Source organism: Macaca nemestrina, chromosome 3 (assembly GCF_043159975.1).
Source record: "Macaca nemestrina isolate mMacNem1 chromosome 3, mMacNem.hap1, whole genome shotgun sequence".
NCBI classification, from domain to species: domain Eukaryota; kingdom Metazoa; phylum Chordata; class Mammalia; order Primates; family Cercopithecidae; genus Macaca; species Macaca nemestrina.
The window spans coordinates 67,220,552-67,246,493 of NC_092127.1; the positions used below are offsets into that span (position 1 = coordinate 67,220,552).

General features: G+C 38.4%; 1 protein-coding gene and 1 long non-coding RNA gene across 5 annotated transcripts in view; one reads left to right on the plus strand and one right to left on the minus strand.

Annotated features, from left to right (window-relative positions):
• The window catches only part of LOC105486142 (adenosine deaminase domain containing 1), a 51,209-nt gene extending 42,663 nt beyond the window's left edge, over positions 1–8,546 (minus strand). Inside the window, exons 1-4 of one of the 4 annotated variants that reach the window (XM_011748843.3) lie at positions 8,372–8,546; positions 7,574–7,753; positions 6,644–6,832; positions 3,857–4,024 (exon numbers count right to left, since the gene is read on the minus strand). In XM_011748843.3, coding sequence (XP_011747145.2) covers positions 3,857–4,024; positions 6,644–6,832; positions 7,574–7,753; positions 8,372–8,513 — 679 coding nt within the window. In that variant the 5' untranslated portion in view covers positions 8,514–8,546. Of the gene's footprint in view, positions 1–3,856; positions 4,025–6,643; positions 6,833–7,573; positions 7,754–8,016; positions 8,037–8,132; positions 8,332–8,371 lie in introns of those variants that run through there. The other 3 variants (XM_011748842.2, XM_011748845.3, XM_011748846.3) reach the window with 3 other exon arrangements.
• The window catches only part of LOC105486141 (uncharacterized), a 37,345-nt gene continuing 19,851 nt past the window's right edge, over positions 8,449–25,942 (plus strand). The window contains exons 1-2 of the long non-coding RNA XR_011620998.1: positions 8,449–8,558; positions 9,834–9,955. This is a non-coding gene — a long non-coding RNA (uncharacterized lncRNA). The remainder of the gene's footprint in view (positions 8,559–9,833; positions 9,956–25,942) is intronic.

The following is a 25,942-nucleotide window of genomic DNA, read 5'->3' on the forward strand; positions in this document are numbered from 1 at the left end:
ACGCAGAAAACTGAAACTCTACCCCTTCCTTACACCTTATACAAAAATTAACTCAAGATGGATTAAAGACTTAAATGTAAAGCCCAGAACCATAAAAACCCTAGAAGAAAACCTAGGCAATACCATTCAGGACACAGGCATGGGCAAAGACTTCATGATAAAAATGCCAAAATCAATTGCAACAAAAGCCAAAATTGACAAATGTGATCTAATCAAATGGAAGAGCAACTGCACAGCAAAAGAAACTATGACCAGAGTAAACAGGCAACCTACAAATCGGGAGAAAATTTTTGCAATCTACACATCTGACAAAGGTCTAATATCCAGAATTTACAAGGAACTTAAACATATTTACAAGAAAAAACAATCCCATCAAAAGGTGGGCAACAGATATGAACAGACACTTCTCAAAAGAAGAATTTAAGTGGCCAAAAAACATATGAAAAAAAGCAAGATCAACATCACTGATCATCAGAAAAATGCAAATCAAAACCACAATGAGATACCAACTCATGCCAGTCAGAATGGCTACTACTAAAAAGTCAGGAAACAATAGATGCTGGTGAGGCTGTGAAGAAACAGGAATGCTTTTATATTGTTGGTGGGAATGTAAATTAGTTTAACCACTGTGGAGGACAGTATGGTGATTCTTCAAGGATCAGAACCAGAAATACCATTTGACCCAGCAATACCATTACTGGGTATATACCCAAAGGAATATAAATCATTCTACTATAAAGACACATGCACATGTATGTTTAGTGCAGCACTATTTACAATAGCAAAGACATGGAACCAACCCAAATGGCCATCAACGATAGACTGGATAAAGAAAATGTGGTACATAGAATACTATGTGGCCATAAAAAGGAATGAGATCATGTCCTCTGCAGGGACATGGATGAAGCCAGAAGCCATCAACCTCAGCAAACTAACACAGGAACAGAAAACCAAATACTGTAGTTCTCACTCATAAGTGGGAGTTAAACATTGAGAACACATGGACAGAGAGAGGGGAACAACACACACCAGAGCCTTTTAGGGGGTGAGAGTTAGGGGAGGGAACAGAGGATGGGTTAATAGGTAAAGCAAACCACCATGGCACATGTATATCTATGTACAACAAACTGGTATGTTCTGCCCATGTATCCTTTTTTAATTCAAAAAAAAAAAAAAAAACTACATCAGGTCAGGCACAGTGGCTCATGCCTATAATCCTAGCACTTTGGGAGGCTGAGGTGGGAGGATCATTAGGAGTTCAAACCAGCCTGGCCAACATGGTGAAACCTGTCTCTACTAAAAATACAAAAATTAGCTGGGTGTGGTGGCAGGCACCTATAATCCCAGCTACTAGGGAGGATGAGGCATGAGAATCACTTGAATCTGGGAGGCGGAGGTTGCAGTGAGCAGAGATGGCACCACTGCACTCCAGCCTGGGTGACAGAGTGAGACTCTGTCTCAAACAAAACAAAACAAAAAACACTACATAAAAAAACCATGTGCAAAATATTAATGAAGACATACATGAAAAATAATTTTAAAACAGTGATGAGCTCAAAATTTTGAAAAAAACTAAAGTTTAAAAAGTTTTATGTTGTGAATAAGGAGAAGACCAGAAAAACTGTCAATAGAGAAAAGCAAAGAAATGAATACTGAACTCTTATCATCTACATCCTTTCATAAGACAAATAGATGTTTTAAACTCAGTTGTATAGAGTAGACAAATTAAAGAAGAAACTTATCGGGGGGAAAACCAGCCCCCGATAATTCAACGTTATTTCACGTAAGTTCTTTTCTATTTCCCTAAGTGTTGGCTGGTCTCAGAAATAAAGGGAAAGAGTACAAAAGGAGAAATTTTAAAGCTGGGTGCCCCGGGGGAAGACATCACATATCGGCAGGTTCTGTGATGTCCCCCAAGGCACAAAACCAGCAAGGTTTTATTAGTGATTTTCAAAAGGGGAGGGAGTGTACGAATAGGGTGTGGTCACAGAGATCACATGCTTCACAAGGTAATAAAATATCACAAGGCAAATGGAGGCAGGGCGAGATCACAGGACTAGGGCAACATTAAAATTGCTAATAAAGCTTTGGGCACACATTATCATTGATAACATCTTATTAGGAGACAGGGCTTGAGAGCAGACAACCGCTCTGACCAAAATGTATTAGGCAGGAATTTCCTCGTCCTGATAAGCCTGGGAGCACTACATGAGACTGGGGCTTATTTCATCCCTTATCTACAATCGTAAAACACAGACGTTCCTAAAGCAGGCATTTTAGAGACCTTCCCTTGGGAATGCATTCTCTTTCTCAGGGATGTTCCTTGCTGAGAAAAAGAATTCAGCAATATTTCTCCTATTTGCTTTTGAAAGAAGAGAAATATGGCTCTGTTCCGCCTAGCCCACAGGCAGCCAGACTTTAAGGTTATCTCCCTCGTTCCCTGAAAATTGCTGTTATCCTGTTCTTAAGGTGCCCAGATTTCATACTGTTCAAATACACATGCTACACAAACAATTTGTGCAGTTAACGGAATTATCACAGGGTCCTGAGGCGACATTCATCCTCAGTTTACAAAGATGACGGGATTAAGAGATTAAAGACAGGCATAGGAAATCACGAGAGTATTGATTGGGGAAGTGATAAGTGTCCATGAAATCTTAACAATTTATGTTCAGAGACTGCAGTAAAGACAGGCGTAAGAAATTATAAAACTATTAATTTGGGGAACTAATAAATGTCCATGAAATCTTCACAATTTATGTTCTTCCACCATGGCTTCAGCCAGTCCCTCCGTTCGGGGTCCCTGACTTCCTGTAACAGAAACTGTAGCTCACTATAGGGAAAAAGATGACCTTATTATTTTTTCAGGCTCTAGCCCAAGATAGAATATATTGTTAAAGAACTTTTCGTTGCAATTAAGGCACTATTGGCACTTTTTGGAGAAAACAATAATGAATACAGAAGTGCCGACAGCAGAGATAGGTAAAAGCTGCCTTAATTTTCAAAGTAGTGGCAGCAGACATGGTTAAATGCTACCTTAATTTTTACGGAGGAAAAAAATAAATGTTTAGAAACTAAAGTTTGCAGACCACTGAGCCAAACATTTGCTAGTCGTACATAAACATTTTGAAAGCTATTAAGGAAAAGGTATGAAAAACTAATCATCAATATATTTTCTGATAATTCAATTGGATGCTTAGGAAATTCTATAGGTATGTTTTAACTTGAGTTCAACAAAGTATTTTAAATATTTTGTAATTTGATTGTGTATTCTTCAGTATGCACTGGTTAAGGACTTTGCATGCATTGTTTAATCCTAGTGACAACCATAGAAGGTAGCAACTATCACTGTCCCCCCTCTCCAAATGAAACAGATTTAGAGGGCAAACAACTTGCCAGCATAGGGTCAATATTCCAACCTAAGCAATCTAATTCTGGAGTTTACACACTTAACCTATTTGCTATGTTCTCAAGTAATTCTACCATTTACTGAATTTCACACACACTTCACAAACGCTGCATTTAAAACCTCTAAGTATTAAATGTACAATATTACATTCATAATAAGAATCTAACAAATTACCAAGAAAACTATATTTTAGGACTCAAACCCATTAACAATCTGACAAGTTACCAGACAGTTTAGCAACATGATTATACCTGCCAGTGCTGAAATATGCAAGAGCATTTTAACTACTATTAAATACATCAGTGGACAGCAACTGAAATAAATTATTCAAATCCTGCAACGTCTGTCTTGTAGTTGCCAAGTAACTCTCATTAACATAAATCTTTCAGGTGATTCCTTTTGAAAAATTATACCTTTTATAAATACTTTATAATCAAGAGTATTTACCTGATGTTTCCAAAATTCGTGGTTCAGGTTCATCCAGTTGTAGAAGCTCATCAAGAGCTAATTTTGCTGCATTGGATCTAGACTCCTTTTTATTCTGTCCCAGTCCAGTCTTGTACTGAATACCATCCACCACAGCACAAAAGGCAAAATACGGTCCCATAACATTACCTTGAAAAAGAACTCAGAATGAATGCTACAATAATTTTTACTGTATTCTTGCAAACAATGTCTCTACATGGGAAAACATTCCAGTACAAAAATTCTCAAAAACTACCTTCTAAACACCAACTTTACAAGTCTTTTTGTAGGACCAATAGGGGTTAAAGCTAAAGCCTAATGAGTGTCTGAACTAACTCTGAGGATTCAAGCAGCTAGGCTGGCTCCAGATTCAGTATGAGTAATAGGGCCAGTAATAGAGTACTGATCACATGTGGAGTGTCTAGTATAATTCCTGGCAATGGTAAACACTCCACTACCTGTCAAACGGCCAATGAGAGATAAAATGTGGAGATTTCAGGTAACATCTCACGTCTTTAAAACTTAAATACAAATGTCTTTAAAACTTTAATACAAAGAAAGCTGAAATTCTCCTACCCCTTGGATTGCCCTAATACACTTTCAAGCTCCAGAATATAAGAGATCCCTTTGAAGAAACCCTATGTACCTATCAGGGCATTATGAGAAGCAACTCAACCCATTACAGCTGTAGAGGTTGGGGAGTGGGAGGGGAGACGGGGAGAGGGAGAGAGAGAGGAAGAGAAAACCAAAACATAATGATAAACTAAAGAATTAAACAGAATGTCCAGTCATCACAATTTCTTTACCTAGCTTTTATATTTGGATGAAAAATGAAATGGTATTGTCTTGTCTCGTGTATTTACAGGTCAAAGGTTCTTCTGTTTGAAGTTTTGCTTGTTAGTATTTAGACTTTAGCAGGCCTTTAGGAATCTGACTGTCCATTCTTTGGTTACGGATGGCTACATACAATGCTGCCACACATAAACCCCACTATCTTATTTCCTCACATACTCACAAGTATGTTACATTAACTCTTTAATATGCACATCAATGTTTTACAAGCAACTCCTGACTGCTTCTGGGTAAACTGCTTTCCCTATAACATCTCAGACTTCAGTTTCCCAAGTTCCTTCCTTCCTGATCACCTGGGTTCCAATCCAGGTTTACTAAATCAGAGAGCATTTTGTATAATTAACAAGTGGCCCAGATGATTCTTATGTATATCACACATCTTGGCTGGGTGCACTGGCTCACACCCATAATCCCATCACTTTGGGAGGCTGAGGTTGGAGGATCTCTTGATGCCAGGAGTTCGAGGTCAGCCTAGGCAATGTAGTGAGACATCTTCTCTACAGAACATTTTGAAAATTAGCCAGGCCTGGTGGTGGATACCTGCAGCAGTCTTAGCTATTTGGGAGGCTGGGGTGGGAGGATCACCATTGCACTCCAGCCTGGACAACAGAGTGAGAGCCTCTATCTAAAGAAAAAAAGATATTTCGCCTAAAATTTATTAGTAAGTCTCCTGTGTCAGAATGTGGGGCCTTTAAGCTTTAGCCTGTTTATAACTCGGGTTCTCAAACTTTAGTGTAAATTTAAATCACATGTAGAGCTATTTAAAAATTCTGACACTGTGGTTTCACTACCAAACCCACTGGATTATTGAACTATACTTTGAGCATAAAATGTACACCATTAACCAACAGGTCATGTTTTTTAGTAGTTTTTTCTCAGAGCAGTGAAGATTTATCCTGATCATTTATTTTTTCTTACAATGACCAATAGCTTACATTTTCCAAGAGCAGTCTGAGATTACTGGAGGAAAGCTAACTAGTTACATGGAAATTAAGTCCACCTCCTACATTACCACCACCATCTATGTTAAGATATTATTTCTGTCACCTGTTAGTTTATGGGTATTTCATCCAAAACAACAGACTGAAACTTGATGTCGCTGTGACTATCTTTACTAAAATCTTGACATGTTAAAATTATTTAGCAAAGATGTTAGCTTTGACATCCATACTGGCAAGTTAGCACCAGGAAAATTAAAGAAAAAATCTAACTACTCGTGTGTGTGTACAAACACATACACATACGTATACACAGAGTTTTTAAAATTTAAAATTTTAAGCTGTCAAGGCCTCTTAAGAGCACTTATTCCTCCACTTTCCTAAAATCTTCCTAATCATTGGCTATAATGTGAAGAGATCAGAAACTACTTTCTACATTTTCCTCATCTGTACTCCTGTAGCCTTTCACAAACACAGCATGGTTACAGATTATTCTGATTGGGGAGTTTAATGGAGAATTGAGAAAACTGTAACAGACTAGTCTGCAGACAAAGTACTAATCATGTAATCGAATGCTTGAGTTTCAGAAGGCAAATTTGACCTTAACTTTTCTTAGGCATCATCCTCACAGAATCCTTCTCATTAAATAATCATAGTCCAAATATTTAACATCTTTACAAAAGCATGTCTATGATACAAGAAGTAATTACACCCCAAAATAGTCCATGAGACTAATTTCCATTCAGCTAGCCACACATAAAAAAATTACAATTCAATGATTATAAAACTTTGGTATATGTGAGTTATTTGTAGAGGCAGCAATGGCTAAAGACGTGTGAACACAAACATTTAAGTATTCTTGTGAAAACATACAATCAGTTACCTAACCCCAATATTAGATGAAAGAACTAAATTTAGCACCATTATTGTGCTATACTTTTGGTTTTGGTTTTTAAGACAAATACAATTTTACACTTGCCTGTTGTCACAGTTTCCTTAAGGTCAAGCTGAACTCGCTGCATTTGTGCAAACTGGTGCAAGGCTGACACAGGATTTATCTCTCCACGTTTGTATTTCATTATAAATTCCTTAGGTATTTTTTTTGGAGGAAGCACAGGATTTGAAATAGATGAAAGATTTTTGGAAAGCAATGGTTCCGGAAAATTACCTAAAAACAAATGTTATACTTGTCAATTTGGTTTTTAAAAAAATGAGCAAAAGCACTAAATCCTCCCTGAAATGGAAGGTTATCCCAGATACACTTCGTCATACGTTTTTCTTAAGTTTCTATTAAACAGTTTTGGCACACATGACAAGCACCACATATTATTGCATCTATCGAGTACTAAGACTATTTTGCAAAAAAGTAACATCGACATGTATTGTTAAGTGGTATCAAGGGTCATGGAATTTTACTGACGTCAGGGTCCTTCAGAAACCAAGCCATTTTTACAGATAATGTCACTAAGGCCTAGAATACAGAAAGACACAGATCTGGGACTAAAACGTGGCTTCTGGCTCCCATCCACTATTTTTCTCACTGGATTCAATCGAATTTTAAAGTATTGTTTGCCCCTGCTTTATACCTAATACTACAGTAAGTGCTATGTGGAATACAGAACAGTGTAAGTCCAGTGTCTTCCCTTACGCCTCACCTCAGAAAGGCAAGCCACACTTGAAGGGGGGTGAACAGTCAAGGTGGTAACAGATGGTTAAACGAGCGGCACAGGTAAAGAGCTCTACAGGCCTCCTCCAAGTGTTGAGTCAGATGCCAGCTCCAGGTGGAACACGGCCATGGGTAAATGTCTATACAACCAGGAAACCTTTAAACCAGAGGCTCGACAGAACTTACTGGCCATCCCAGAATCTTAAAGAACTGATTCATTGTTACAAATGAAAAAAGTCGTACCCGTTACTTGCGTAACCTTGGATGCCATCTTGGACAGGCTGTAACTTTCGGAGGAACATCCTGTGGGTGTAGTTATCGTCTGTGTCGCTGGTTGAACTGGCAGGTTCTTTTTCAGCATCTGGGCAAAGCTGGGGACCTGCGAACTCTGAAACCAATGATTGTTGCTAGCCATTTTCTCACCTAGAGGTCACGATAAAATTGACAGAGAACAAGACAAAACACTATATAAACTGAAAATGTTTTCTTCAAACCACACCCCCCCGTTATTTCCATCAATGGCCTTGGCACATATTCGGATGACTAGAGTCAAATCCCTCTTGAACTGATCTCAGGACTGCTTTTTGAGTTTTCATAGACACGGACCTCTTCTCTCCTGAATCCCTTCCCTAAACCTCTGCTACAAAGGAGGAAAGAAGGAATATAGAGAGGTCCGTGTAAAATACCTTAAAACTACTCGGGAGTTAGGGAAGATATCAGCAAGCTCAGGAAAAAAGAAGAGAAGAAAAAAAAAAATCAGCTCGTCGGTGGCCTCCTTAGTCCTAGACCAACCTCTACCCACCAAAGTTGTCCTTCCTGCCCTCTATGTGGGCAGACGGGAAGCTGCTGCTGCGCCTCAGGCCGGGGGCTCGCAGGCGGCTGCGGCCGCCGTTGCTCCCACCTCCCAGCCTCAACTTCTCGCTTCAGGCCGCTCCGCGCGAGGTCCACAGGGTCAGGGCCGCATCTTTCAAAAGAGCCCTCGCGGTGCCCCTGCAGGACCCGGGCCTGCGCCCCCGCGCCCTGCTTCGTCCAATCACTAACCGTCTCGGAGGCCGGCGCTCCTGGGCCGCGCTTGCGCCAGCGTCTTGCCGGCGCCCTCCGCGTCCTGCGTCACCCAGGGAAGAGACGCCGACCTTCGCACGCGTTCGAGGCTTGCGTGACGTCGACTCTGTTCTCCGAACATAAGGACCAGGTCCAACTGGCCGCCTTCCCCTTCTGGAGAAGCCAGGTAAAATCGCGCAGTTCGGCCTCCTCCCTACCATCCCGTGCCCCGCAGTAGCCCTGACAGAGCACTGTAGGGATGATTGTTTATACTGCAGTTGTCTGTGCCTGGGGCCTCCTTCCCCCGAGCGGTTGAAGGCTGCCCAAGGGGTACCTGCGTGAGGGTTTCAAGAAAACCCCTCATTTCATCCCCAATTGCAATCTGAGAAGGTGCCCATGGGGAAGCTTGACCTCCACGGTGGCCTTCCTGTTTACAGAAAAACTACCTCACACGTCCTGAAGCTTGGCCAGTGAGCGAACAATCATGAAAACAGATGGGGTCTTTGAGAGTAAATGGCTCTGCTATCCGGATGACAAATGCAGTGTGGATGTTTTCAATTCTTTGCTCTCCTAAAGGTTGAAGGAGGCCCTACTCGAGGTGTTAGGTGGTCGTTCGTGGAAAATAAGAATACTAAGTCACTCAACAGATTTTGTAAACAAAAAGTAATCCAAAGAATTTAGTAACTTTGTTATAACAAAATTTCAGTGCCCATCTGCCTTTTTATAGGGATAAGTTTTCTCAGTAATTAAGTCAAATGTAAATCTCTATTTTTAAAAAAGAAGGAAGCCAGGCATGGTAGTGGGCACCGGTGGTCCCAGATACTGGAGAGGCTGAGGCAGAAGGACCAATTGAGCCCAGGAGTTCAAGTCCAGCCTGGGCAACATTAATAAGACTGCCATCTCTTTAAAAAAGAAAAAAAAAAGGAAAAAAGAACAAGTAGACGTAATATGCACCGGAAGTAGTTGGGCTTATTGGAAAAAATAGTCCCATCCCCCTCGTTAAGCAGTGCATTTTCTTTTTCTTTTTCTTTTTTTTTGAGACGGAGCCTCGCTCTGTTGCCCGGGCTGGAGTGCAGTGGCCGGATCTCAGCTCACGCAAGCTCCACCTCCCGGGTTTACGCCATTCTCCTGCCTCAGCCTCCCGAGTAGTTGGTACTACAGGCGCCCGCTACCTCGCCCGGCTAGTTTTTTGTATTTTTTAGTAGAGACGGGGTTTCACCATGTTAGCCAGGATGGTCTCGCTCTCCTGACCTCGTGATCCGCCCAGCTCGGCCTCCCAAAGTGCTGGGATTACAGGCTTCAGCCACCGCGCCCGGCCAAGCAGTGCATTTTCAATAAAAGTATTTTTCTTTACTGGTTATTAAAATGTGTGTTGATTATGTTGCTTCGATCAAGTGCCCATTAATGATCCCAATGATAATCTGGAACTTTAAAATTAACATTTAGTGACTTCTGGTTACAGGAAATTAAAAAATTCAAATGTCAAGAAGTAAAAGGATGATAATACAACTTCTAAGTACATAGGATCAAATTTGAGAGGAGGCATGGAATGGAAATAAAAGCTCAAGGAGTGAAAGGAATGAGGTACAGAATTTCCCTACTGCATATGAAAATATATAAATTATGTTTTATTTTGAAGTAATTTTAGATTTACAAAGGAATTGTAAAGATAGTACAATCTTTCCATTCCTTCTATCCACTTCCCCCTAATATTATCTTATATAACTGTCAACTAAAAACAAAGAAATCAGGCTTTTAAAGAATTAAAGTTAGTTTCATTCAGAGTCTTAGGATTGCAACCCAGGAGAGTCTTTCAGAGGGTTTCTGTTTCACTGCACCAAAGCAGTGTTTCAGCCCATAGCTTATATTTCAGGTGATGTGGATGTTCAGCATGTACTCAGACGTTACAGTAGAGCAACATCTCATCAAAGTTTGGGTGGGAGAGGAGTACATTCGTTATAGATTACAGAGTCATAATAATTATTCCTGTCAGACATTAAGACAAAGGCTAGGATCTTTGAACTTCTTTTCTAGAAATGCAGTGATTGAGGCAAGAGACGTGGGAACCTGTTCACTATCCTGCTTATGATCTCCAGGGCATTCCTTCTGGCTGTACTCAGTCTCTGAGTCAGGGGGTTGTGAAGTTATGCTCACAAGCAGAGTGAGCAAACATGGCTTCGTCACAGCAAGTGTGGACTCTGGCTGGCCAGAGGCAGATGTTTGCTACTTTGTCTCATGTAACTGTGGCACATTGATGGAAACTAATAAATTAACATTAGTACAACACTACTGACTATACAACACTTTATTTGGATTTCACCAGTTTTTCAACCAATGTCCATTTTCTGTTCCAAGATTCAGGTTGTCATATTGCATTTATTGGTCATATCTCCTAAGTATCCCATGGTCTGTGATAGATTTTCAGCCCTTCTTTATTTTTCATGACCTAGATAATTTTGAAGAGTGCTGGTCAGGTGTTTTCTAGAATCGCCCTCAATTTGGGTCTGTCAGGTGTTTTCTCATGACTACAGAGTTATGGTATTTGGGAAGAATACTACATAGATGAAGTTCACTTCTCAGGGCATATTAGGGAGTAACATAATGAGTATAACTGGTGATGTTAACTTTGCTGACTTGGTTAAGGTTGTGTCTGCCAGTTTTCTCCACTGCACAATTTCTGTTTTTCCTTTTCTAGTCTCTGTTTGTTAGAAGGTTCACCTCTTAGAGAGAAGAGTATCACAGAATTTGTGGACATATATTCAAACCACATATTAATAAATATTTGGGGGTGGTAATATTTTAAGGTTATGTATATGCACTGTTTCACCCTAGAGTTTCACCCACTAATTTTAGCATTCATCTTTGTAGTCTTACCCAAAGCAGTTATTACTACGGTGTTCTAATGATTCTTTTTAATATCCCTCATTCTTTCTACATTTATTATTTGGAATTATGTAAGAAAGCCTTGCCCCTTTCCTTTATATTTATTCATTTATTTGATTATATCAGTATGGAGGCATAGGTATTTATTCTGTCATTTGAATATAATCCAATACTACGTATTTTTTTAAATTTCGTTTTAATTTTTTTTTTTTTTTTTTTTGAGACGTCTTGCTTTGTCACCCAGGCTGGAGTGCAGTAGTGTGATCGTGGCTTACTGCAGCCTCCATCTCTTGGGCTCAGGTGATCCTTTCACCTCAGCCTCCTGAGTAGCTGGGACTACAGGCATGTGTAACCACACCCAGCTAATTTTTTTTTTTTTTTTTTTTTTTTTTTTTAGAGACAGGCCTTCTCCATATCACCCAGGCTGGTCACAAACTCCTGGACTCAAGCAGTCCACACGTCTGGGCCCCCCAAAGTGCTGAGATTACAGGCATGAGCCACTGGGATTGGCACTACCATTATTGATTTTGTTGTTCAAATTATTCCAGCTTTGGTCATTGGGAACTCTTTCAGGTTGGCTCTTGTGTCCTCTTGACATGTCCTCACCTTTTTTTTTTTTTTTTTTTTTTTTTTAAAGTGTTTTTCCTGCTCTATATCTTAACAAAAAGCTGTGGTTACTTTTACAGAAGAATGGTATTTAGAAACTAAGCTCTGAGCATTAGGAGTGCTTATTGCTGCTGGGGTGTCATTGCTTCTATGCCTGTACAGAGGACAGACAAAGCTAGGAAATATATTTATATGTACTAACTCCTGTATACAGACATATCTATATTTATATATAAAAACAAATTTATACTTATACCTTTGACTGTAATCTGACACCCGGGCAGTCATTCCTGCTTCCCTTTATTTGTGATTTCTTTCTCTGATAATGAGAAATCTGGCAATATCTAAAATGTATTTTATTTTTCAGTGTATAGTAGATGCATATTGGTTAACTTTTACATTTGTGAGAAACAAATTTGCCACCAAGAAGAGTTTAGCATTTATTTATTTCATTTTTATTTCTTTAACTTTATTGACCAGGCTATTTCTTTCATTTTTTTCTTTAATCTTACATTATCTAATCAAAACAGTTTCCCAGAGTTACTCAGGTTGGTTATTTGTTTACAGTTCTATGGGTTTTGACAAATACACGGTCATGTATCCACCACTACAGTACTGTGTACAGAACAGTTTCATCACCCCCAAATTTCCCTTGTGTGTTCACTTTGTAGTTGACCCTTCTTCTCTCTCCTAACTCCTGGTAACCATTGATCTGTTTTCTGTTTCTGTAGTTTTTCCTTTTCCGTAATGCCATATAAATTGCATAATAAAATATGTAACATTTTGAATCTGGCTTCTTTCACTTAGAAAAACACATTTAAGATTCATCCACGTTGTTGGATGAATCAATAGCTTCTTCCTTTTTATTGCAGAATAATATTCCATTGTACCACTGTTTATATGTTCATCCGTTGAAAGATATCTTGGTTGTTTCCGGTTTTGAGGCAATTATGAATACAACTGCTATAAACATTTGTGTACATAAATTTTCAATTCATTTGGGCAAATACCTAGAAATGGGATTGCTGGGTCATATGATAAGTGTATGTTTAACTTTATAAACTTCCAAACTTTTCCAAAGTGATTCTATCATTTTTGCTTTCTCACAAGGGTCTGGGCAGAATTTCATTGCTAGGTGTTCTTCCCTGTTCAGCCAGTGCCATGGGAGAAAGTTTTCTCTGGATTCATCTTTGTCTACCCTGTGAGCACCCATGTCCTTTATGTCTTCCAAGGAATAAAAACCTTAATCTGCAGACGGAAGGGCAACAGCTGAACATCTGGCCCAGGTGTTCCTATGCCTATCTCTCTCCAGATTTCAAGTTAGTTTTTTGTACTATGACCCTTGTTTACTGATGGGTTCAAGAAAAAATGTTACAGTTTGTCCAGCTTTTAAAATTGTTCTAAGGGTGAGTACAGTGCTTTTACTGTCTCTACCTTTTCAAGTTGTTCGTGTGTCTTTAAATGAGTGATGGTGGGCTTCACATCTCTAGGATACTTAGATTCAACTGGATACATTAAAATGAAGATAAATCAAGATGTACTTAAGTGTCAATACTTCCAGTATGCCAGAAATTACATCTTTTGCAACTAATTAAACTTATGCTGGAAAAAATACGTTAACTTTAAAATATGTAAAATGTTATGAATAGTTTTTCAAAATTAGAAAATGAGGGACATGTTTGAAGACCAGTTTTTAATTAGATTGGGAGAAAGGGAGGACATTACTCACTTTTTCTGACCCTATTTCATCCACTGGGCTGTTTGTTCTATAGGAATGCATTCCTGCTGGCATCACCCTTTAAGTCAGAGTCACTTACTGGGGTGGAGGACTGAGACATTCACCTCATGCTCAAACTTGAACGGTGCATCAAAAAACTTAGTAATTTAGACAAATACTTTATTGCAGTATTTTAAAAAGTCAAAATTATTGCCAAAAGTTTGATTAACAATAAGTCAAAATTTCAAATGAAGATATCATTTAACCCTGCACTTGTCCTAATTCCAAGCTGAAACTTTAAGTCTTTTGTCCATAGGTTTTTAAATGAATGATGTTGGATCTCAAATCCCTACAATATTCTCAATGGACACATTTACAAAGAATGATATAACACCCAAATCTCTTCACCCTAATTCTGGCACTGCTGCAAGATAGGATGAGGAAAGGGAACTACCATTTTTTTTTTTTTTTTTTTTTTTAGCTATTACTTTATGGAAACTATACATCTGCTTTGTGAAGTATATTTTAACTATTTATTTTCAAAGTCTTGCTCAGCATATATTGGAGCAGGTATTCAAATTCAAGTCTACCATCAAAACCAAACTCTTTCATCAAAGCAAATGTGTAGAATGGTGATGAGCCTTTGGAGATAAGCCCTTATGGTACAAGGGAACTCCTAAAAGATTTGTAGAAGATAAAACATGTTCAACATCACCAAACATTTTAAGTAGGGATTATTGCCCATGCTGCTTTGCTAGGTGCTAGAGATATACACATATGGTAGCTGTAATTAAGTAACCCATAACATTGATGACACTAATAATGCAAATCACATCAAGAATATGACAGAAGGCCAGGTGCAGTGGCTCACACTTGTAATCCTAGTACTTTGGGAGGCCGAGGCAGGTGGATCACTTGAGGTCAGGAGTTCAAGATCAGCCTGGCCAGTATGGTGAAACCCCATCTCTACTAAAAATACAAAAATTAGCCGGGCATGGTATCATGCTTCTGTAATCCCCGCCACTCAGGAGGCTGAGGCAGAAGAATTGCTTGAACCCGGGAGGTGGAGGTTGTAGTGAGCCGAGATCATGCCGCTGTACTCCAGCCTGGGCAACAGAGCAAGATGCTGTCTCGAAAATAAAAAAAAAAGAAATACAACAGAAAAGTCAATATATGATAATAAAATTAAGTGCATTATAAAATGTTGTTTGGCGTAGGAATAAGAATGAATCTTTGGTGTTAGAGAGAAACTCCTTTAGAAAAATCTTTCATAATCTTTGATATTATACTTTATAATATTAAAATCTGACCTTACTACCCTAAGTGTTACAACTCTAATGTAAACAACTATCTTCTCTTGAGTTTATTACTCAGGAGCCTCCTAACTGGTTTCCTGTTTCACTATTTGCTCCCATCCCTCTGCTCTCTCCTCTAAACTCTCTTTTCCTTACTCTAGCCAAAGCAACTTACACTCATGGGGTAATGTTGAAGGGGAAGCAAGCACGTCTGTCTTTACGTGGTGTCAGGAGAGACAGAGAAGGGGGAAGTGCTACACACTTGAAAAAAAACCCACATCTCGTGAAAACTCACTCATTATTACAAGAACAGCAAGGGAGAAATCTGCCCCCATGATCCAGTGACCTTCCACCAGGACTCTCCCCTGACATTGGGGATTATAATTCAATATGAGATTTGGGTGGGGACACAGAGTCAAACCATATCACAAGGCAGGTTAAAACACAGCCCTGATCTTGGAGCTTACAGTAAAATAAAGAATAAATAACATGCTTAGAAAATGGCCAGCCCTTTGATTGGGCCAAAATGTTTATCACCTCATACATTCTGGCTGAGCCCTGTCAGGTTTATTAAATACGTATTGGCCTATTCCATTTTGTTTCAGCCACAACGTGTTAAGTTTAGCATGTGAAGACTGGAGAGATATGTATGATGTTTTGGTTCTTATTTTTAAAATATTAAAATTTTCATACAGTCATAGCCTGATAATTTTGGTTGAGGTTTACCCAATTTAGGCTATGGGGCAGATAATCCACATAATTTGCATAACAATTCCTAATGAGTTATGTTGTAAAATGACATGTTTAGTAGTTTAGTGTTTAAGATGTTTCAGTGTAATTTAAATATGTTTCATATTTCAAGACCACACTGAATGTTGTTTCTGCATTGGTTTTAGTAAACTGTCTCAGATTTGATACCATATATTATCTATTAACAAATGATTGATTGTCTGTTGGATACATGAAAACATACCAGATTTTAGATACTTCCTTTCACATATTTCTGAATATTGTTATAAATTTAACTTGGCATCAAATGGTCCAATGAGTTGCAGGATGTTTTGGCAACTGCTGAACTATATTACTCTCATCTTTATATGATGTGACTCTTAAGATTTGGCAAGGAAGTGCGCAATTGGGCATAATAGTGAATTGTTCATCTCAGTACATGATACTCAGTTGCTCATTAACTCAGTTGCTAAAGCTAGAACCTCAGAAGCAAGGCCAAAGTATAAGGTTGTGAACAAGAACACCAAGCCAAGGGAGTGAGTGGGGATGAAGTGCAGCTTTACTCTGCTAAGCAATACATACACCTCGGTTTGGGGCTGCTTTGGCTTGAGGAATGGATGGGCTTCCTAATTTCTAATCTAATTAATATAAGTTATCTGACCATGCCCAAGAATTATCCTTGACTCTTTTCTTTCCCCCAACTCCCGTTATATGTTAGTTCTGTTGGCTGTCTCCACAACATTGCCGGAATGAAAACACTTCTTACTACTTCCACTGCTGCCATCCTAGTCGAAACAGCTGTTACCTTTTCCTGGGATTTCTGTGATAGCTTACAAACAGGTCTTCCTGCTTCCCACTCTTGCCCCTCTTAACCATCCAGTAAATGTTCCCCATTTTACTCTTAGAAGACAAGTGTAATATTGTTACATGGATATATTGCACAGTGATGTAGTTAGGGCTTTCAGTGTATCCATCACCCAAATAACGTACATTGTATCCTTTAAGCAATTGGGAAATATCATTCTCCCCAGTCCCCTACCCTCGAGTCTCCATTGTCTATCCATTCCACACTCTATGTCCATGTGTATACATTATTTAGCTCCTGCTTATAAGTGAGAAGATGCAGTATTTGTCTTCGTGTTTCTGAGTTGTTTCACTTAAAATAATGGCCTCCAATTCCATCCATATTGCTGCAGAATAGAATTCCATTCATTTTTATGGCTGAGTAGTGTTCCATTGTGTATATATACCACATTTTCTTTATCCAATCATCCATTGTTGGGTGCTTAGGTTGATTCCATATCTTTGCTAATGTGAATAGTGATGTGATACCTTTTTGGCATAATAATTTCTTTTCCTTTGGAAAGAAGAAAAGAAATCCTCTACTACCCAGTAGTAGGATTCCTGGATCGAATGATAGTTCTATTTTTAGTTCTTTGAGAAATTTCCACACTGTTTTCCATAGAGCTTGTACTAATTTACATTCCCACTAGCAGTGAAACGGTGTTCTCTTCTCTGAATCCTTGCCAACATTTGTTACTGTCTTTTTAATAAAGAGCCATTGTAACTGGTGTAAAGATGGTATCTCACTGTGTGGTGTTTTTGTTGTTGTTGTTTGTTTGTTTGTTTGTTTTTGAGACAGAGTCTTACTCTGGAGTCCAGTGGCATGATCTTGGCTCACCACAACATCCACCTCCCAGTTCAAGTGATTCTTGTGCCTCAGCTTCCTGAGTAGCTGGGATTATAGGTGTGTGCCATCACACCCAGCTAATTTTTTGTATTCTTAGTAGAGATGAGGTTTCACCGTGTTGGCAAGGATGGTCTCGGACTCCTGACCTCAGGTAATCCGCCCTCCTCGGCTGGATGAGCCACGGTACCCAGCCTCATTGTGGTTTTAATTTGCATTTCTCTGATGATTAGTGATATTGAGCATTTTTTTCATATGCTCATTGGCCATTTTATAGTTTGTTTTTTTTTTTTTTTTAATGTCTATTCATGTCTTTTGCCTGTTTTTTTAACGGGGTTATTTGTAGGCTTTTTGTTGTTGTTGAATTGAGTTCCTTGTAAATTATGGCTATTAGTCTCCTGTCAGATGGATAGTTTGCAGATATTTTCTTCCGTTCTGCAGGTTGTTCACTCTGTTGGTTATTTCTTTTGGCTGTACAGAAGATTTTTTACGTCTTTTTTTTTTTTTTTTTTTTGAGACAGGGTCTCACTCTGTCACCCAGGCTGGAGTACAGTGATGCAATCTTGGCTCACTGCAACCTCTACCTCCTGGGTTTAAGCAATCCTCCCACCTCAGCCTCTTGAGTAGCTGGGCCGATAGGCACACACAATCATACCTGGCTAATTTTTGTATGTTTTTGTAGAGATGGGGTTTCACCACGTTGCCCAGGCTGGTCTCAAACTCCTGAGCTCAAGCGATCCTTCCACTTTGGCCTCCCAAAGTATTGGAATTACGGGCATGAGCCACCATGCTCAGCCTAGTTATGTCCCATTTTTATTCTTATTGTCTTGGCTTTTGTGGTCTTAGTTATGAATTCTTCACCTAGACCAATGTTCTGAAGAGTTTCCCCTAGCTTTTCTTCTAGCATTATTTTTATAGTTTGAGGTCTTACATTTTAAGTCTTTATGAGTTTGTGTATGGTGAGAGATAGGGCTCCAACTTCATTCCTATGCATATGACAATCCAGTTTTCCCAGAACCATTTACTGAAAACAGTATATCTTTTCACAGTATATATTCTTTTCAACTTTGTCAGAGATCAGTTGTTCATATATACGTGGCTTTATTTCTAGGTTCTGTATTCTGTTCCATTGATCTGTGTATATGTTTTTATGCCAGCATCATGCTGTTTTGGTTACTATAGCCTTGTAGTATAATTTGAAGTCAGGCAATGCTATATCTCCAACTTTGTTCTTTTTGCTTAAGATTGTTTTGGCTCTTTGGGCCTTTTTGGTTCCGTATGAATTTAGGATTTTTGTTTTTTTCTGATTCTGTTAAGAATGACTTTGGTATTTTGTTAGGGATTGTGTTGAATCTGTAGATTGCTTTGGGCAATTGGTCATTGTGATATTAATACTTCCGATCCGTGAGCATGAGATGTTTTTCCATTTGTTTGGGTCGTCTACAATTTCTTTCAACAGTGTTTTGTGGTTTTCCTTGTAGAGGCCTTTCACCTCCTTGGTTAAATATATTCTTGAGCATTTTATTGTTTTCTTAGCTATTGTAAATAGGAATGCTTTCTTGATTTGGTCCCTGATAATTATTGGTATAATGTGATAATTATTGGTGTATAAAAATGCTACTGATATTTGTACATTGGTTTTGTATCCTGGATCTTTACTGAATTAATTCATCAAATCTAAGAGAATTTTTGGTGGAATCTTTAGTATTTTCTAGATATAAAATCGTATCATCAGTGAACAGGGATTATTTGACTTCCAGTTTTCCAGTATGGATGCCCTTTCTTTCTTTCTCTTGCCTGATTACTCTGGCTAGGACTTCAAGTACTATGTTAAATAGGAGTGGGGAGAATGGGCGTCTTTATCTTACTCCAGTTCTTAGGGGGAATGCTTTCAACTTTTCTCCATTCAGCATGATGTTGACTATGGATTTTTCATATTATATCCTGTATTATTTCAAGGTATTTTCCTTCAGTGCCTAGTTTGTTTAGCATGAAGGATGCTGAATTTTATCAAATGCTTTTTCTGCATCATTGAGATGACCATATGTTTTTTGTCCTTAATTCTGTTTATATGCTATATCACATTTATTAAAAATAATTATATCTGAGAAAGAAGTGGGCACAGATAGAAATATATTTGAGAGGCAATGTTAGATAGTAGTTAAGTAATTGGATTTTTAGAATTAGTGTAGTGTTTTAATTCAGGCTTAGCTATTTATTCATTTATTCATTCACTAATTTATCCACAAATGCATTATCTACCATGTGCCAATGTTCTAGACACTAGGGATACAACAGTGAACAAAATGGAAAAAAAATCCTTTCCTTCATGGAACTTACAACCTAGTGAGATACAGACAATGCAAAACATAAGTAAAATTATGTAGTATGTTAGTGAAAAGCGCTAAAAAAGAAATGATAAAGCAGAGCAGGGGTATATATAATATTTAGGGAAGAGGGCTTACATTTTAGATAGGATACTTAAGGAATGCCTGACTGAGAAGGCTACTGCCAAAGGATTGAAAAAAATTAAAGTTGCTCAAATTGCCTGGCTCTCTTAGCCTCAATTTCTTCATCTGCAGAATGAGCACAATATTATCCGCTTCAGAACATCACTGGGAGGAATATACTGATAGTTATAAACAGTGTAGCAGTACCTGTTACTCAGTAAATGCTTAGTATTTTATTGCACATATGAATAAGTACTGCTTAACTTTTAAAGGTAATTGCTAAATGTTTGTCACAGAATTTAACAAATAAAACTTTTATGACTGAAGTTGAAGAAAATTTGAATAGATGGTAGAACACTCATTTCTGAGGTTAGAATTTATGATTTACTTCCTGCATTACCCGTTTCATACTAGTTTGCCCTCAGTGTCTCAGATGATTAAAGCATCTTATCTAGTGAAATAATCTATCAATAATTGTGAAGGTTTGAGATTTTACTCTATTTAAAAGCTTTAAAGTTTGCCTTAGTTTCATGATTGCTGGCAGAAGACATGAGACTCCTGTGTCAGAGACAAAGAATCTATAGTCCAAGATATAGCTCAGATCCTGCCCTACTACATCCTACTACAGGATCTGAGCTATATACAGGATGTAGTAGGGCATATATCTGAGCTATATATTTCCCAGTTTGGGGAACCACTGAATCTTCAGTAGGCTATTACACCTTTCTGTAAGTCCAGCTGTATCTGGGTAATGATACAACTAGTGAAACCCATCCACATGTTTGTATGGTTCCCATTGTTACCAAATTACGTGGAGAAAACGTGTGATTCCAGATGAATGCCACACACACAGTGGATTGCATTACAGGAGAACTGTGTACTTAGGGAACCCTAATCTTTTACAATACAGAGAGAGACACTGTATCTTCCAAGGATGTAGGGAAATCTTCCTTTGCTCTGGGAGGAGATACTATCTCTGTTTTCTAAGATTGTTCACTATGCAAATAGCCTCAAAAAAATTTCTGAACAAAGAGCAGATGGTGTGTCACTTGCAAGACAGAAATGTGATGAACCCGTGGAGATTATCTTCCAGCATACTCTCTTTGTTTTTGAGAGCTCTGAACATTACTGGACATGCATATGATTGCCATACATACTCAGCCACTAATTTAGGAACACAAAGAGATTTCTTCAGGGATCACCTTTGAGGCATCCACAGACCTGCATGCCTATGTCTTACAGCACTAACCCTCCTCCGATGATTAAATCATCTCCTCCGATGATTAAACCTGTCACTGTAGCCACCTTTTTAACAGTTTAATTAGTTGACACCTGTAAACTCGAATTACTAGGTGGCAACCTTGGATTCTGATTTAATGTAATGTTTGTTGTGTTCCATAATTGGACAGAAAGCATACATTTTGAAGGAGTTAATTAGGTATAATAGTGAGAGGTATTATTTTTTTTCGACCCACAGTTACTGGACCCATCTTTTCTGTTTATGGGGAAAATGATATGAGATATTGATCACTAGTTTAGAACATCTACATCCTATAGAGCAAGATCTGAGCTATATGTTTCCCAGTTTGTGGAACTGCTGAATCTTCAGTAGGCTATTACTCATTCTGTAAGTCCAGCTGCATCTGGATAATGATAAAACTAGTAAAACCCATGGGCATCAGCTTTCTTTCACTGTAAGGTAGGTAAGTTTTCATTCTGTTAAACAAAGAATAAAACTATTAACAGGAACCAGTATTAGTAAAGAGTCATATTTGATGCTTAAGGGGTCAATAAATAGCACCTGCTTCTTCTCCATAGGTTGAAACTAACTGAGAGACTAAGGTTATCAGAGATAATGGATGCAAAACAAACAAACAAACAAACAAAAACAGCTTTATTGCTTAAAGATTCTAAATTGGAAGATATGGCTCAGATGTGTAGCCAAATGGGATTGCTGATGCTTTCTAAATAGATAATTTTCATTGCAAGCTAGAGAAATCCTGTTGCTCCTTACACCATTACAAGAAAGGAAATCAGAGTTGTATCCTCCTTGCAGGCATCCTCCTCTTAAGGAGGCTTGTTTCAAAAGGTAAGAAGTGGAAGAGGCGGAGCTCATTTTCTTGTCCCAGATAACTAGATTAAGTCACTTTTGGGGAAAGTGAGTAAGGGATTAGGAGAAAAATTACAATGTTATTTTGGTGGAAATCCCTCTAAATGGAAACATGAGATGGGTGGTGGGGGGGGGGTGCGGGGGAAGGGGGGTGAAGGTGCTTATCAGGGAGGATTGATTTAGCAACTTTTGTCTATCCTGTACCGTTTCACTTGGTGCATGACTTGGTAATCTGACCAGTCAAGCTGTATTCATTCTGAGAGCCCAACTTTGTTGTTATTACCACTTAACACCACTCTCCTCATGTAGACCACTAGGTATACACCTAACAACGCAGGTCTATTTGCTGTTACAACTGGAAGCATTTTCTCTTTTAGGTTCTTTAACAGTACTTTACTCCAGAAATGCTTCCCAACATCTGATAGTTCTATGAGCGTTTTCCTAAGGGTTTATTATGTATCATTGACTGAACAAGTTGTTTGAATTTGAGTGCAAACCTTTTCTGACTTTGAGTTGCATGACTCTTTGACCTAAACATGTGAAGCAGACAGAACTCACAAAACCAGAACGTACTGAGTATCAGCTTAGTGCTCATGTAGCCATCTATCAGACAATTTTGGCTAAATATACTCTATGCCTGAGGTCCCAAATGAGAAAAAAATAGAGGTCTGCCTTGACTGATTTTAGAATATGTGCTAGTGACACAGAAAGGTGTGTGGGTATCTAGCTCTGTGTGCAGAATACACAAGCATTTTGTGTATGGCACTATTAATTGGCATAGAAATTTGCCAGTCTACACAGATAATCAGGTTTCCTATTAAAATTTAAAAGATATCACTCTGTAGTGAAAATGGAGAACATGCCAAAGCAATTCTACTTAAAGTATAGTGCATGGACTGAGGATACCCCATAAATTGTTACTGTTCTGTGACAACTACAGAAATTGAGAGTACGTGTTTAGAAATTCTTTATTTTTATTTTACTTTAGGTATTTCTCCTAATGCTGTCCCTCCCCCAACACCCCCACTCCCGACAGGCCCCGTTGTGTGATGTTCCCCTCCCCATGTCCATGTGTTCTCATTCTTCAACTCCTACTTATGAGTTAGAACACTTAGTGTTTGGTTGTCTCTTCTTGTGTTACTTTGCTGAAAATTGTGGTTTCCAGTTTCATCCATATCCCTGCAAAGGACATGAACTCATCCTTTTTTATGGCTGCATAGTATTCCATGGTGTATATGTGCCACATTTTCTTTATCCAGTCTGTCATTGATGGGCATTTAGGTTGGTTCCAAGACTTTGCTATTGTGAACAGTGCCACAGTAAATATACGTGTGCATGTATCTTTATAGTAGAATGATTTATAATCCTTTGGGTATATACCCAGTAATGGGATTGCTGGGTCAAATGGTATTTCTAGTTCTAGTTCTTTGAGGAGTCACCACACTGTCTTCCACAATGGTTGAACTAATTTCACTCCCACCGACAGTGTAAAAACAGTCCTATTTCTCCACATGCTTTCCAGCATCTGTTGTTTCCTGTCTTTTTAATTATCACCATTCTAACTGGCATAAGATGGTATCTCATTGTGGTTTTGATTTACATTTCTCTAATGACCAGTGAGGTTGAGCATTTTTTCATAAGTTTGTTGGCGGCATAAATGTCTTCTTTTGAGAAGTGCCTATTCATATCCTTTGCCCACTTTTTGATGGGGTTTTTTTCTTGTAAATTTGTTTAAGTTATTTTTAGATTCTGGATGTTAGCCCTTTGTCAGATGGATAGATTGCAAGAATTTTCTCCCATTCTGTATGTTGCCTGTTCACTCTGCTGATAGTTTCTTTTGCTGTACAGAAGCTCTTTAGTTTAATTAGATCCAATTTGTCCATTTTGGCTTTTGTTGCCACTGCTTTTGGTGTTTTAGTCATGAAGTCTTTGTTCATGCTTATGTCCTGAATGGTATTGCCTAGGTTTTCATCTAGGGTTTTTATGGTTTTGGGTTTTACATTTAAGTCTTTAATCCATCTTGAGTTAATTTTGTATAAGGTGTAAGGAAGGGGTCCAGCTTCAGCTGTCTGCATATGGCTAGCCAGTTTTCCCAGCACCATTTTTTAAGTAGGGAATCCTTTCCCCATTTCTTGTTTTTGTCAGGTTTGTCAAAGATCAGATGGCTGTAGATGTATGGTGTTATTTCTGAGGCCTCTGTTCTGTTCCTTTGTTCTATATATCAGTTTTGGTACCAGTACCATGCTGTTTTGGTTACTGTAACCTTGTAGTATAGTTTGAAGTCAGGTAACGTGATGCCTACAGCTTTGTTCCTTTTGCTTAGGATTGTCTTGGCTATGCGGGCTCTTTTTTGGTTCTGTATGAAATTTGAAGTAGTATTTTCCAATTCTGTGAAGAAAGTCAGTGGTAGCTTGGTGGGGATAACATTGAACCTCTAAATTACTTTGGGCGGTATGGCCATTTTCACAGTATTGATTCTTCCTATCCAAGAGTATGGAATGTTCTTCCATTTGTTTGTGTCCTCATTTTATTTCCTTGAGCAGTGGTTTGTGGTTCTGCTTGAAGATGTCCTTCACATCCTTTATAAGTTGGATTCCTAGGTATTTTGTTTACTTTGTAGCAATTGTGAATGGGAGTTCACTTATGATTTGGCTCTCTGCTTGTCTGTTATTGGTGTATACGAATGCTTGTGATATTTGCACATTGATTTTGTATCCTGAGACTTTGCTGAAGTTGCTTATCAGCTTAAGGAGATTTTGGGCTGAGACGATGGGGTTTTCTAAATATACAATCATGTCATCTGCAAATAGAGACAATTTGACTTCCTTTTTTCCTAATATTTATTTCACTTGCCTGATTTCCCTGGCCAGAACTTCCAATACTGTGTTGAACAGGAGTGGTGAGAGAGGGCATCTTGTCTTGTGCCAGTTTTTAAAGGGAATGCTTCCAGTTTTTGCCCATTCAGTATGATATTGACTGTGGGTTTGTCATAAATAGCTCTTATTATTTTGAGATATGTTCCATCAATACCTAGTTTATTGAGAGGTTTTTTTTTTTTAGCATGAAGAGCTGTTGAATTTTGTCAAAGACTTTTTCTGCATATATTGAGATAATCATGTGATTTTTGTCATTGGTTCTGTGTATGCGATGGATTACATTTATTGATTTGCATATGTTGAACCAGCGTTGCATCCCAGGATGAAGTTGACTTGATCATGGTGCATAAGCTTTTTGATGTGCTGCTGTATTTGGTTTGCCAGTATTTTATTGAGTATTTTCACAGCGATGTTCATCAGGGATATTGGCCTAAAATTTTCCTTTTTTGTTTTGTCTCTTCCTGGTTTTGCTATCAGGATGATGCTGGCCTCAAAAAATGAGTTAGGGAGGATTCCTTCTTTTTTCTATTCATTGGAATAGTTTCAGAAAGAATGGTACCAACTCCTGTTTTTACTTCTGGTAGAAGTTGGCTGTGAATCCTTCTGGTCCTGGACTTGTTGATAGGCTATTAATTATTGCCTCAATTTCAGAACCTGTTATTGGTCTATTCAGAGATTCAAATTCTTCCTGGTTTAATCTTGGGAGGGTGTATGTGTCCAGGAATTTATCCGTTTCTTCTAGATTTTCTAGTTTATTTGCATAGAGGTGTTTATAGTATTTTCTAATGGTAGTTTGTATTTCTGTGGGATCAGTGGTGATATCCCCTTTATCATTTTTTTTTTATTGCATCTATTTGATTCTTCTCTCTTTTCTTCTTTATTAGTCTGGCTAGTGATCTATCTATTTTGTTGATCTTTTCAAAAAACCAGCTCCTGGATTCAATGATTTTTTGAAGGGCTTTTTATGTCTCTATCTCCTTCAGTTCTGCTCTGATCTTAGTTATTTCTTGTCTTCTGCTAGCTTTTGAATTTGTTTGCTCTTGCTTCTCTAGTTCTTTTAATTGTGATGTTAGAGTGTCAATTTTAGATCTTTCCTGCTTTCTCTTGTGGGCATTTAGTGCTATAAATTTCCCTCTACACACTGCTTTAAATGTGTCCCAGAGATTCTGGTATGTTGTATCTTTGTTCTTATTGGTTTCAAAGAACATCTTTATTTCT